Source organism: Carassius auratus, unplaced genomic scaffold, assembly GCF_003368295.1.
Source record: "Carassius auratus strain Wakin unplaced genomic scaffold, ASM336829v1 scaf_tig00215397, whole genome shotgun sequence".
Lineage (NCBI taxonomy): Eukaryota > Metazoa > Chordata > Actinopteri > Cypriniformes > Cyprinidae > Carassius > Carassius auratus.
The window spans coordinates 50,720-63,634 of NW_020528065.1; the positions used below are offsets into that span (position 1 = coordinate 50,720).

The 12,915-nt window shown below is 34.7% G+C and overlaps 2 protein-coding genes across 2 annotated transcripts; one reads left to right on the plus strand and one right to left on the minus strand.

Annotated features, from left to right (window-relative positions):
* Positions 1 to 3,192: 3,192 nt before the first annotated feature.
* On the minus strand, positions 3,193 to 5,523 carry LOC113094481 (ADP-ribosylation factor-like protein 3). The gene is made up of 6 exons (XM_026260091.1): positions 5,417 to 5,523; positions 4,835 to 4,978; positions 4,488 to 4,604; positions 4,350 to 4,400; positions 4,088 to 4,273; positions 3,193 to 4,006 (listed from the first exon to the last, which is right to left on the minus strand). The coding sequence occupies exons 1-6, from the start codon at positions 5,417 to 5,419 to the stop codon at positions 3,959 to 3,961; spliced, it is 549 nt and encodes a 182-aa protein (XP_026115876.1). The 5' UTR covers positions 5,420 to 5,523; the 3' UTR covers positions 3,193 to 3,958.
* Positions 5,524 to 6,179: 656 nt separating this feature from the next.
* On the plus strand, positions 6,180 to 12,878 carry LOC113094479 (sideroflexin-2-like). Its single transcript, XM_026260089.1, has 12 exons — positions 6,180 to 6,306; positions 7,605 to 7,786; positions 7,862 to 8,032; positions 8,490 to 8,588; positions 8,796 to 8,871; positions 9,756 to 9,841; positions 9,947 to 10,007; positions 10,410 to 10,476; positions 10,591 to 10,640; positions 11,041 to 11,090; positions 11,200 to 11,247; positions 11,926 to 12,878. Exons 2-12 carry the CDS (start codon positions 7,629 to 7,631, stop codon positions 12,023 to 12,025), a joined length of 966 nt encoding a protein of 321 aa, XP_026115874.1. The 5' UTR covers positions 6,180 to 6,306; positions 7,605 to 7,628; the 3' UTR covers positions 12,026 to 12,878.
* Positions 12,879 to 12,915: the final 37 nt, after the last annotated feature.

Below are 12,915 nucleotides of genomic sequence, written 5' to 3' on the forward strand. Positions count from 1 at the left end.
GGACTATATATATAGTCATAATTCAGGAATGATTCAATATTCAAAACTAGGAGTAGAGCCCACTCTGGTTAACCCTTTATTATTTAATTTAATTTAATTCAAGATATATATATATTTTTTTAATTAATAAATTTGTTTATTATTATTTTTAAATAAATTATTTTGTACGCTAGACATTATTGTGTTCTTAACCTAGAAACTGTTCATTATTGAATCACTATGAATGTTTAAATTTAATTTGAATTTTTATTTATTTATTATTTAATAATTATCTTTCAGATATTTTGTAAAAATACTGTCAGAATTAAAATAAAATTAAAATTAAGTTAAATTAAATTAAATAAAGATAAATGATAAAAATAACTAAACTAAATCTAATTAAATAAAGATAAATAAAAATAAATATATATTTTTAGGGAGCATTTATTACATGAACAGGAAAAATCATCCCAATTTCTGACCAAACCTAAACATGACATATCTTAAGTAAAAGGCTTGAATTTCACAAGCTCTTTTGGATTACAGGTGCAACTGCGGTTTCTTTTGAAAGAAGACACTCGGAAAGGCTTCGGATTTCATTCTGCTTCTATGTGAAGTTGAATATAACCAAAAGGAACCAAACAGACCAGAATAATGCTAATTACGCCCCTTTCCCTGACACTTCGCTTTACTCCCTACGATAATCTATTCTCCCAGAACTTTGTTACCCATCACGAAGATATCTGGCTGCCTCCATCCATCAAAAACGCCCACACTTCAAGACTACCAATTTAAATCAGAGAGAAAGGGGCCTCTCACTTCAAAAAGGCACTGTCTTTCTACTCTGGCTCGTCTAAGGGCCAGATGGAAGGAAAAGCCTGTGGATAAGAATGCTGGATGAGTGCTGGGTCCTTCACACTAGGATGCAGAAGGAGGTATAGAGGCCTATCTAATTGCCTGTCTCAAAGAGCTGGCTGGTGGAGGATTTATTCAGGCTTAATAGAGCCTGCCCGTTTCACTGTGGGCGCACGTGTCAGCTTGCGAATGTCACTCAAGGATGCCGAGTGCAGGAACCGGAGGGAGTGGTATGGTGTGTTCTTATTCAGGCACACAGGCTGTTAGCTATTCAGCTAGCATGGTCGTCACTCATGGCTCTTACTGAAGAAATACGCACAGAATTGAGCAAAGGAGAAGGAGGGGGGGCAAGGGTGCTGCTACAAATATTTCTGCTTGTCATTGGCTGCTTTACACAAACATTAGAGACAAAATGAGATTCTTCTTTTTAAAGGACGGAGCTTGTTTTGCTCATTAAGGATCAAACGCACTCAGACCAACTCATTTTGATTTAATTAACTGGGATCGATTCAATTAAGATTAAGGCTTGCTTTTGGGCCATTAAAAATGTAAATGCAAAAGAAAATCTACTGATTGTGGGCAGCTTCGTAATCATGGTTAGTTCGAAGTTTTTAATTAAAAAATACATTTGTGTCTGTGGGAGCAAACACAATTACCATTACATTGAATAATAACAGGAAAAATAGAGTGTAGCATGCATATTACTAGCATATTGGCTGTTTATAAGTACTTAAACATATCTTGCTTTTTTTCTGCATGGCCATGTTCTAGATCCATTAACCCTACAGTATTAGCTTACCTAAATTTAACACCTTACTAAACATTAAGAAACAGCAAATTAGCAGTTTAGTAGTTAACAGTGAATATGTGTTCCCTGGAGTACACACACACACACACACACACACACACATGTTGGTATTGGTGGTTTACGGGGACACTACATAGGTGTAATTGTTTTTATACTTTACAAACTGTATTTTCTATTGTCCTACACCAAACCTATAAAGAGAAAACTTTGTGCATTTTTAGATTAAAAAACACCATTTATTTATGACAAACAAAGCTGGATTTCCAGCATCATAACTCCAGTCTTCAGTGTCTCATGATCTTTCAGAAATCATTCTTATAATCCTGATTTGGAGCTCACACACATTTCGTACTGTTAATGGTGAATTATATATTTCTTCAGGATTTTTTGAGGGAAATATTTTTTTAAAGAAATTGAAATTGAAATAGAAATATTTTGCAACATTATGAACATTGTCTTTACTGCCACTCCTGAACAATATAATGCATACTTGATAGTATACTTTTGAATTAGTATATATATGAAGAATGGCACTTAGAGGAAATACAGCAAACGCAGTAATATTGTGAAATATATATAATGTAATTTATTTCTGTGATCAAATAAATTTTAAATTTTCAGCATCATTTCTAGTCTTTATTGTCCTCTTTCATAAATCATTCTTATATGCTGATTTGCTGTTAGAAACATTTATTATTATTATTATCATCAATATTTAAAAGTTTAAAATATATATATTTTTAAAGATTATTTTATGAATAGAAAGATCCAGTGTTTAGCATTTATCAGACAAAAAAAAAACCCATTATACTCTATACCATTCAAAAGCTTGGAGTCAGTATAATTTTTATTTTTTGGAGGGGGGGGGGGTAATTTATATAAATTATTTACACTTATATTTAGCGAGAATGCTTTTAATTGACCGTGACGTTAAAGGCATATATAATGTTAAAAAATATTTTTATTCAAGATAAATGCTGTTTCTTCTGAACTTTATATTCATCAAAGATGAATGTTTTTGCTGTATTTAAATAATCAGATTTAGAGAGCAGAAGAGCTTCTTTAAAAAACATTTGTGTTTACTGTTTTAAAGTTTACTGTTGAAAAAAACTTTTGACTGGTAGTGTGTGTGTGTTCACCCTTAGAAGAGCAATGAATTATTAGAATATCAGGAACTAGGAAACTAAATAATGCAAGAATGGTAAACATGGACAATAGTGCCACCTACATAACACTTATGTATTCTGAAGGATAAATCTGTTTTTATTAAAAATGTGTCTTTGACTCTTTACTGTTAAAATAATGGCATACAAAATATACCATGTGGTCTCAGAATGGCATTGGATAACAAGCAATATCACGTGAGTGTAGGTGTATGTAAAGTGTGTCTTGGCAAGTCACTGTGCCTCTGTCGACACCATATGATGTGAGAGTGTGTGTGTGTGTGTAACAGATATCCAAATGTATCAGCATTGGTGCAATGACTCCATTTCACCTCAAACAAAGAAACATAAATGTATGGTTACTTCTCAACCAATAAATCATCACAGTTGCACGTTTTCAATATTTTACTCAGGATACTTCAGTGATTTCACACACATCACAACATTCACAGACGCTACAGAAATAATCTTGATGTGATGACGATGGACATCCTCTTGTCAATGTACAGGCCACTTACATTATAGAGCTCTAAGAAATCCTTAAATGCTGGATTTGTACAATTTGTCAGTTTATATATGCAGAAAATAATTTGATATTTGGAAAATTATTTACATTTAATTATCAAAAATATCCTATTGATGGTCCCCTTTTATTTTGTATATACTGATGTCTGTTGTATGTTGCATTTGGGTACGGTAATTCTTATCTCTGTTACTCTCAGGACAAATTACAAAAATATGATCTTCAATAGAGTAACAAGAGTGTTATATCAGTGAATAATGCCAGTGTGGAAGGACAACGGCTGAACTGAATGATGAAGGCTGTCACTTTGTAAATGTCTCAGTCACAAAATCCTCTGAATAACAATAAGATCCAATATAAAAACAGTCATTCATCTCAAGAAATGAAGGCAGAATGAATTAAGACTTGAAATGCACCAAAGAAAACAAGTCAAATTTGATATCACATGGCTGTACATTCTTAATTTGGAGTTTAAAACACTAATGAAAGGATACTATTAATTTGAGCTCATTGGATGGATACTGGACAAAAGCAGGAGGCAAAAGTGAATTTAAATAGCTCTGAAGTGATGCCTTCATTTCTTATACCTACTGACTCATGGTTATATTCCCTCCTGCTTGGAAAACAGCTCTATTTCCTTTTAGCGTTCACACTCTTGCAGACCCAGTTCATGCCATCCTGAAACAACATTTGAGTCAGAAAGTCAAAATACTGTTTTGTAGTCAATTTTACAAACAACAAAATGTATTCCAAACCAACCTGTACTCCTTCTCCTGTGAGGGCAGAACAGGACTGGATCTGCCACACTCGGTCTCTGATAGTGTGCAAATTCAAACCCTCTGCTATCTCGGACGCAGGGGCTGCCGTGAGCAGGTCCTGCTTATTTGCGAACACGAGAACCGGGACACCGCTGAGCTTTTCTTCATCCAGTAACTCAGCTAGCTCCTGCATGCAGATCAATTCACTTTATTTTAACACTGAAAGCATAAATTGCTTGGAATAGTGAAAGAAGAATAGCGACCTGTCCGGTTTCCTCAAATCTTTTGCGGTCTGCACTATCAATAACGTAAATCTGAAATCAAAAAGAGTGTCCAATTAACAACGTGTTTGGAATCAAAGTGGATTGTGGGATGACTTGTAATCGGACAAATGTTCTTACCAGTACATCTGTGTTCTCAAAGTAGTTCCTCCAGTAAGGTCTAATCTTCCGCTGACCACCGATATCCCACACGTTTAACTTGAATCCTTGCGACTGGACGCTCTTGATATTGAAACCCTAAAGAAAAAGAAAAATAGTTATTATTAAAACTGCTTTGGTAATAAAATGTAGCTGATCCAGTAAATGACTTTGCACATGTAATTAACTCTAATTGGCTTTCTGTAACCACAGGGTGACCCTACACCTCTTTTTCCAAAGATATGTCCTGGCCAAGACATCTAAATCGCCTAAAATGTCTGGGATTTGTTGTTGTCCTAATTCCTATACACTCGAAGTAATTATTTCACCTGTGTTGGAGTTATATGAGTGATGTCTTCAGATGCCAGCTGTTTCAGTAAGGTGGTCTTGCCACCGTTGTCCAACCCCAGAAGCAATATCCGCACCTCCTGGTCGGGGGTACTTTTAAGTTTCCGTAAAATTGATAACAAACCCTGAAAACCAAGAAAAAAGCGCAGATTATACAATGCTCTCAGTTCATGCAATGCATTCAGCATGACGTCATAAGCACGAGCATCAACAAACAAACAGGTTTCAAAGAGGAGCAATAAATGTTCAAGAGACATGTAATTAAAGAAAACAGATCTTTATACTGTTTTTACCCTATAAAACAGTCATAAAAGAGACTTAAGATTCTCGATTCTCGAACAGTCGTGACACCTAACAGTCCTGCAAGCTAACGTTAATCTCATCCACGACCGAGAACCGCTGCACCTCTTTAATACAACTTCTTACAACGAATCCACAATTGTCCTCAAGACGTCACAGCTACCATGACTCCGTACTACAATGTGACGGAGATGAGAATGTTGAATCTCAAACAAAAGGCGTCCACAGGTAAGAATTTGTTTATTGTAAGCGCTTTAACTCACCATCTTGTGATTCTGCCTCCTGAGCTCCTGAGACGCCGCTGAGGGTTACTAAGGGGAAGAGATGATGTCGTAGTACGCAAAAAATACGTGTGACGTAGTACACAGAAAACATTTAGCTCTGCCAACCGATTTAAACTATGATGGTTTTAATGATTAATGCCTTTTGGCATAAACAAATACATTAATTTTGAAATTAATTGTACTAAGTCTACCAATTTCAATGATGTTAATAAGCTGCTGAGGTGATTTTATCCTCAACAGATAACGTTTGTTTATGTTTCTGTGCACACATATCATCACAGATCAGGATGTGTAGTAAAAGCATTTCATAAATATTCTTTAATCTTGTGTATAATGTTATAATACATTAAATGTAAATGTATCAGAACGAATTGGTTGGAAAAAAAATTATTAGTAAAAAAAAAAAAAAAAAGGGTAATATGTTTCCGAATTCAACTAATGACTCATTGAACCTAGAATCGTCCCTTTCCAACAACATACTGGAGTGAACTTTGCTTTTAAATGCCTTTTTATTTTATTAACTGAATCGGCTGGAACACACTGAACTGGGATTTGTCAATTATGTTTTATTGAAAAAAACTTTTTTCGTCATGTGGTCATGCATTCCGCACGGATTCCACACAACAAAAGCTGAATCAGCTGTTTTATGAATCGACTACTTGAACTGTTCGAGAGAACCGATTTGCCGAAACGAATCTGAACAGTGAAAGGGGAGGAGATTCTTCTCTTCATGGATTGGAAGGTGAAATGCCACGTGCTCGTCTACAGTTGCAAGCCCACATCACATTGCTTATTAACCCACTTCATTTTTAATACTACTACTGCAGCGCCACGAGATATAAACAGGAGTGTCACGTTACTTTATAAAGGTATTTTCATGCGACACATTTGATATTTGTGTTTCTGTCTGATTTATTTTGACAGCGTTCATCCGGGTGCTTGTGTACAGTGAACATGAACTGATGCAAGCTGCTGCACAACTTGCAGTCTTAATGATACAGCTCTCAATTAGCTGCTACTTTGTATAATGTAATTTCATGCTTAATGTTTAAGAAATCTTGACTTTTTAAAAGCGAAAGGATACTTTGTTAAGCCACTTAAGAAATTACATGTCGAGGTCTGTTTCCTTAAACTTCTTAGTAACACACTAATCTAGTTGCTATTGTTATCTGTGCATATTTTTATTAGTTTCATGATATTTTATTTTATTCACAGTATATGTTTTAACCATTTTTTGTTAAACTTACAGTAAGTCATGTTAAATCGGTAAGGAAACAAGTTAACAAAATGGTCTTGACAAGTTGGGACCCATTGAAAGTCATTATTTCTTTGCTTGTTTTGTGTATTGCATTTTTTGCACTTGTGCATTCAATTCCCTGCAGTAAATAGTGACATTACAAATGTCAAATCTGGTCCACCTTCACCTGCTTTGCACCTGGTTTTATATGCATTTCTTCCATTTTTATAAAAAAACAACAACACATTTTTTGTAAAACATTGCTTTAAAAAGTAACAAGCAGACTGTAAAGTACACTTGATGATGCAATGTTACTGATAGTTATAGTATCCTCTACATTTTAAGTCATTTTGTTTGAGAGAAATTACTTGTTAAGGATTTGCGGAAACTTTGTTGATGTTTAACCAAGACTGAACTAAGTTGGTTATAAAGTTGCTCAGACTCACAGTCCATTTCTCACTTTTCCTAGTCGAGATTATTGGTCAAGGCTCTGGTCTGTTTTTTTTTTTTGTCCTGATATCCAAACATCTGTTTGCATAGCTGGCCTCACAGCAAGAGCCTTGGTTTTGACTTTCATATCATAGCATTTAGAAATGTGATGCTTTGTTAAATGAAAAACCAGTTAGTAGTAAAAAGACACTAATGAAGAGAGCAAATGAAAAGCACATTTAAATTTAAGCATTTGTTTGACCGACACATTAAATAACAAAAATTCACCATTTGTGTATCTAAAGTTGCATTTAGTTTGTGCCAAACATTCAGACTACTTTTGTCTCATCAGAATATGATTTTCATCCGAAATGTCACATTTGTTTTGTTCTGTGTCTTAGCATAATCTATTCTCTGTAGACTGGAACTGGAAATTATCAATGCGTTTCTTGTTTGAAACTATCAAATATTTCTTGTTTGTTTCTGTTGTTGTTCATTAAGGGCTCTTTGGAAGTAGAGAGAACCATGGAAACTCTGAAGGGCTTTGATATCGACGCCCCACGCTGGGATCAATCCACGTTCATGGGCCGTCTCAAACACTTTTTCAACATCACTGACTGTCGCACTGTTCTGCTGCCTGACTCCAGACTAGATGAAGCCAAAGCTTTAGTGGAGAGCTGCAGGTGAGAAATGGATTGATTTGATGAGGTGATCTATCTCTCATCTTGATGTTTCTTACTTTCTGTCACCCCCCCCAGAGCTGGCTCTGTTCCTCCTGGCACTACAGAGGAGCAGCTACACTATGCCAAGAAGCTGTATGACTCTGCATTTCATCCTGACACAGGTGACAGGATGAACCTGATAGGGAGAATGTCATTTCAGGTGCCTGGGGGTATGGCCATCACGGGGTTCATGCTTCAGTTTTACAGGTCAGTGCTGGAAATACAAATTTTATTATTTCTAATATATATATATATATATATATATATATATATATATATATATATATATATATATATATATATATATATATATATATATATATATATATATATATAACCATGTATACTATGTTTTTGTAATATATTTCTAATATATAATTTTGGTAGCACTTTATTTTACAGTCCTGTTCCTCATGTACATACTATGTACTTATTATAGTAATTACAATAACTATGTAATAACTAGGTACTAACCCTGAACCTACCCCTAAACCTAACCCTACCCCATGTAGTTACCTTGTATTACCAGAACTTTCTTAGATAAATACACTGTAAGTACACTATAAGTACATGTTAGTACACGTACTGTAAAAATAAAGTGCAACCATAATTTTTATAGCAATATGTACTATATATTTTAACAATTAAGTTTTTTTTTTTGTAGGACAGTTCCTGCTGTAGTGTTCTGGCAGTGGGTTAACCAGTCTTTCAATGCTCTGGTCAACTACACCAATCGCAATGCTGCCTCCCCCATCACACCAAAGTAAGTTCCTGTGACCTCTTTCTTTGAACTTTACTCACTTGCAAGATCTTGTAGGTTGTCAGAGAGTATATCTCTTAAAATGTGACTGTCCCGTGATACCTAGCGATTTATTAACAGATGCCTGGGAAGGAGCTTGAAATAACAGATAAGCTCCTGTAACAGTCAGATATGGTGTTTTGTTGTGTTGTGTGTATCTTCTTTGCTCAGGCAGATTGGAGTAGCTTATGTGACTGCAACAAGCACAGCGCTGGCCACTGCGGTCGGGCTGAACCTCTACACAAAGGTATCACTCAGCCCCATATAAATAATTAAGGGGATACTCTATGTCTACAGACAGGATCTGTGATATGCAGCTCATTACAATAGAAAATTTAGAGCTTATTCTAAATCCTTAATCCTACCCAATACTTAAATTTAACAATTACTTTACTAAGTATTAATAAGCAGTAATTTGAATATATTGAGGCAAATATCACAGGTAATAAAGATGAATTGGACTGTAATATAAAGTGTGACCAGAATAATTTTTGTAGTTGTCTGTTATTTATTTGAAAGAATTAAAAGAATCGTTTCATGTCTGTCTCTGTATCATTAACTTGACGAGGTTGATATAGGATTTAGAAAGTAATTAGTAATAAGTAATTAAAAACTTTTTGGAGAGAGAAATTTGTATAGTAATCTAATTACACTGTTGAAAATGTAATTAATTACTTTTTTAGAGTAACTTACCCAACTCTGTATAGTAATGTAATTACAGTGGTATTTCAGGATACATTTTCAAATGCTGTACTGTTTTGACACTACAGCCACAAATATTATAATATTGAAATTATATTATAAAATACATTAAATTACAAATTATATATAATTATATAGAATATCTAATAATAAATATGTTTATCACACACATCTATATACATACACATGCAGTATAGCACATAGTACTAATAATAAAAACATACAAAACTAATTATATATAATAAACATTAAATAAATTATATTAATATTTTACTAAGTAGTAAAAACAGATCAGATAATACAGTAGATAAATCTCTTTAATGAAAATTCTCTCTGTTCTGCCGTCATCAGTTCAGTTTGCCAGTCATATCTGCTGTGGTAATACATCATCCATGTGTTATTTAGCATCTTTAACCTTTGTCTCCTCAGAAAGCTCCTCCACTGGTGGCACGCTGGGTGCCGTTCGCTGCTGTGGCCGCGGCTAACTGTGTGAATATTCCAATGATGAGACAACAGTGAGACCTCTTATGTTTCCTACCATCTTTTATTTTAGCATGTCTTTCTCAATAGGTTCACATGTCTAGATATTATTATATTCAGGTTTATTCTTTCTTATACAGGGAGATTTTGAATGGCATTGCTGTGACAGATGAAGATGGAAATCTTCTGGGCCACTCAAGGGTGAAGAGCATTTATCGCACCTGATCAAACTGATTACAGCTCTTCTCCTTGCAGAATCTGTAAAATGTGTATCAGTTTAGAAAATGATTTCATACAACATTTTATTCTTTGTTTAGTACTGCCCTGAAGAAACTGCTTATATTTCACATGACAAATTAATAACAGAAATTAAACACCTACGTACTGTTAATTTTTACATCCTGTAAATCTTCTATTGTATCTAAGATATCTATTATTGATTTAACAATTTATTGTAATTTACATTTCATATATACCTGAGTATGTAAACTTGTGAGCAAAACCTTTAGTTTAAATACAGTAGATCTGAATGCGTTTAGTGCTTAAAATAATCAGTTTAATGATAAACATGTTCTAAAGTTATACTGTCTGGGTTTGTCATAGAAAGCAGCTGTCAAGGGCATCACACAGGTGGTCATCTCTCGCGTTACCATGGCAGCGCCAGGCATGAGTAAGTGCAAAGAGTTTGGCTGGAGTTATCAGATCTCAGTGCTAAAATAAAGCAGCCCTCACTTCACCCACCAGTCAATGCTGAATCCTGATCTGCTTTCTTTGTTATTTCCAGTCATACTCCCCATTATTATGCAGAGGCTTGAAAAACACAGATTCATGCAGGTGAGTATGATGTTGTTTTGCATCCAAGGAGCACGCAATGGAAAGGAGAAGTGATAAAATAGCCAGTTTATGATCTGCAGGTGTTTCTGATATAAATTCACTCTCTCTCAGACCTCAAAGCTGACATCTGTTGAGTCATTCTCATATGACAGTCAGTTATCATCAATGCGTACAGGTTTCAAATGGTTTTAACTATTTGAATGAATTTAGCTAAATGTTTAACGTGCTTTGTGTAGCATAATGTTTTTAATTACAATTTTTATCTATTTTATTGTCATTAAATTACATTGGATTTCTTGTCTACTATAAGGCTACAGTATAAGCCCCTTGCTGTATGTGTATGTGTATGATTTTATATTAAACATATTTGCATTTATTTGTTTCTTCCAATCTGTTGCAGAAAATCACATTTCTTCATGGGCCACTGCAAGTCATGATGGTTGGCGTATTGTAAGTAATCACATTTCTTATTATGAAAATAGCAAGGATTGATATGCCAAATATATGAGATCTTGTTTCAGTAGAAGAAAATAATAACATGCCCTTCTCTGTTTCACAGTCTGATCTTCATGGTGCCTGCTGCATGTTCACTGTTTCCTCAGAGATGGTAAAGATTGCATATATTGCATATGCCATTCAAGATTTTTTTTAAAGGGATAGTATCTCTTCAAAGGAATAGTTCACTCAAAAATGAACATTTTCAGAAAATGTACTCACCCTCAGGCCATTCAAGATGTAGATAAGTTGGTTTCTTTGTTGAAATGTAGCATTACATCACTTATTCACCAATGGATCATCTGCAGTAAATGGGTGCCGTCAGAATGAGAGTTCAAACAGCTGATAAAAACATCACAATAATCCACACAACTCATCAGTTAAAATCTTGGGAAGTGAAATCCGCATGTTTGTAAAAACCAAATCCATCATTAAGAAATGTTTACCTTCAAACTGGTATTATTGTGACATTTTTATCAGCGGTTGAGCAATTGATGCAGAGCAAAAATTTGTTTTACTAAAGAAACCTAAACATCTACAGTTTTAAAGAGTTAGTTCACCCAAAAATGAAAATTAGCCTGTGTTTTACTCACCCTACTAAAACTAACGCTTTAATAACCAGTAGTGACTTGAAAAAATATATTTCGATTAGGACATTTATCTTATTCATGCAACTTTTTGCAGCTGCTGCTTCCATTATCTCTCTTTAAAATGCTTCATTCAGATGTTTTCATGATCCCTTTTTTCTCTGAGCCATACCAAACTAATCATTTTGCACTTTGATTTGCAGTTCTATGGCTGTATCCAAACTGGAACCTGAGCTCAGGGAGTCCATCATTTCTCAGTTTGGGGACCGTGTCAGTTATGTCTACTTCAACAAGGGACTGTGAGTGCTGGCGAATCACAGACTGGATGCACCAATCATTGGCCAATCAGAAGCTCTTTTTGACAATTATTGCTAAAGAAGATGCTTAAAAGAAGTTTTTAGGTTTTGTTTCATAACCTAGAAATATGGTTTTTATGCACTAAAGTATAATTTATGAATAGTTTTTTTTACAGTTGGCCCAGACAGTTTGATTCGTGACTCAAAATTCACTGTAAAAATACATTTTACAGATAATTTATAGACATTGGATAAACCTGGTCCAGTTGCCCTGTCATCCGTTCCTGTTGTATACGATCAACCCTGAATAATCTGGAACAGATTGGAAAGTCTGAGAACTGTTTCCCTCTGATGCCAAACACTGTCATTACCACATACATCTCTCAGGAAGAGTTTATTTTAAAGGTTTAATCCTTTAATAGCCTCTAAAGCCATCACTGAAATCATTTTATCAGGTTGTTCTTAATCTGACAGACATTTAGGAATATACAGTCAGATCATAAGTGTTTACATTTGAAATACCATTTACAAGCATAAAGTTCGGGGAAGTACGGTCTAATAAACCTCAGTTTGAAAGAGTATTTCACAGTTACTGAGTGTGCCTTAAAAAAAACATTCATGGCGCTCGTTGGGTCAATAGCCTGCCCTTACTGTGAACTATCTGAGTTATGTACTTGTTTTCATCATTACAAGATGATGAAGTAAACAGACAGCTGTTGAAATAAACCCCTGGTCTGTGATAACTCATGGGTGTTGAACCAAAGTGAACTTTGTGTTTATTTTATCTAGAACTGTGCACTCGATATTCATTCCTGCCACATGAGGGCAGTATCTGATCATTAAAGTTTTGCAAAGGTAAATATGCAGCACTTCTGTCAAATATTTACACTGATGGGA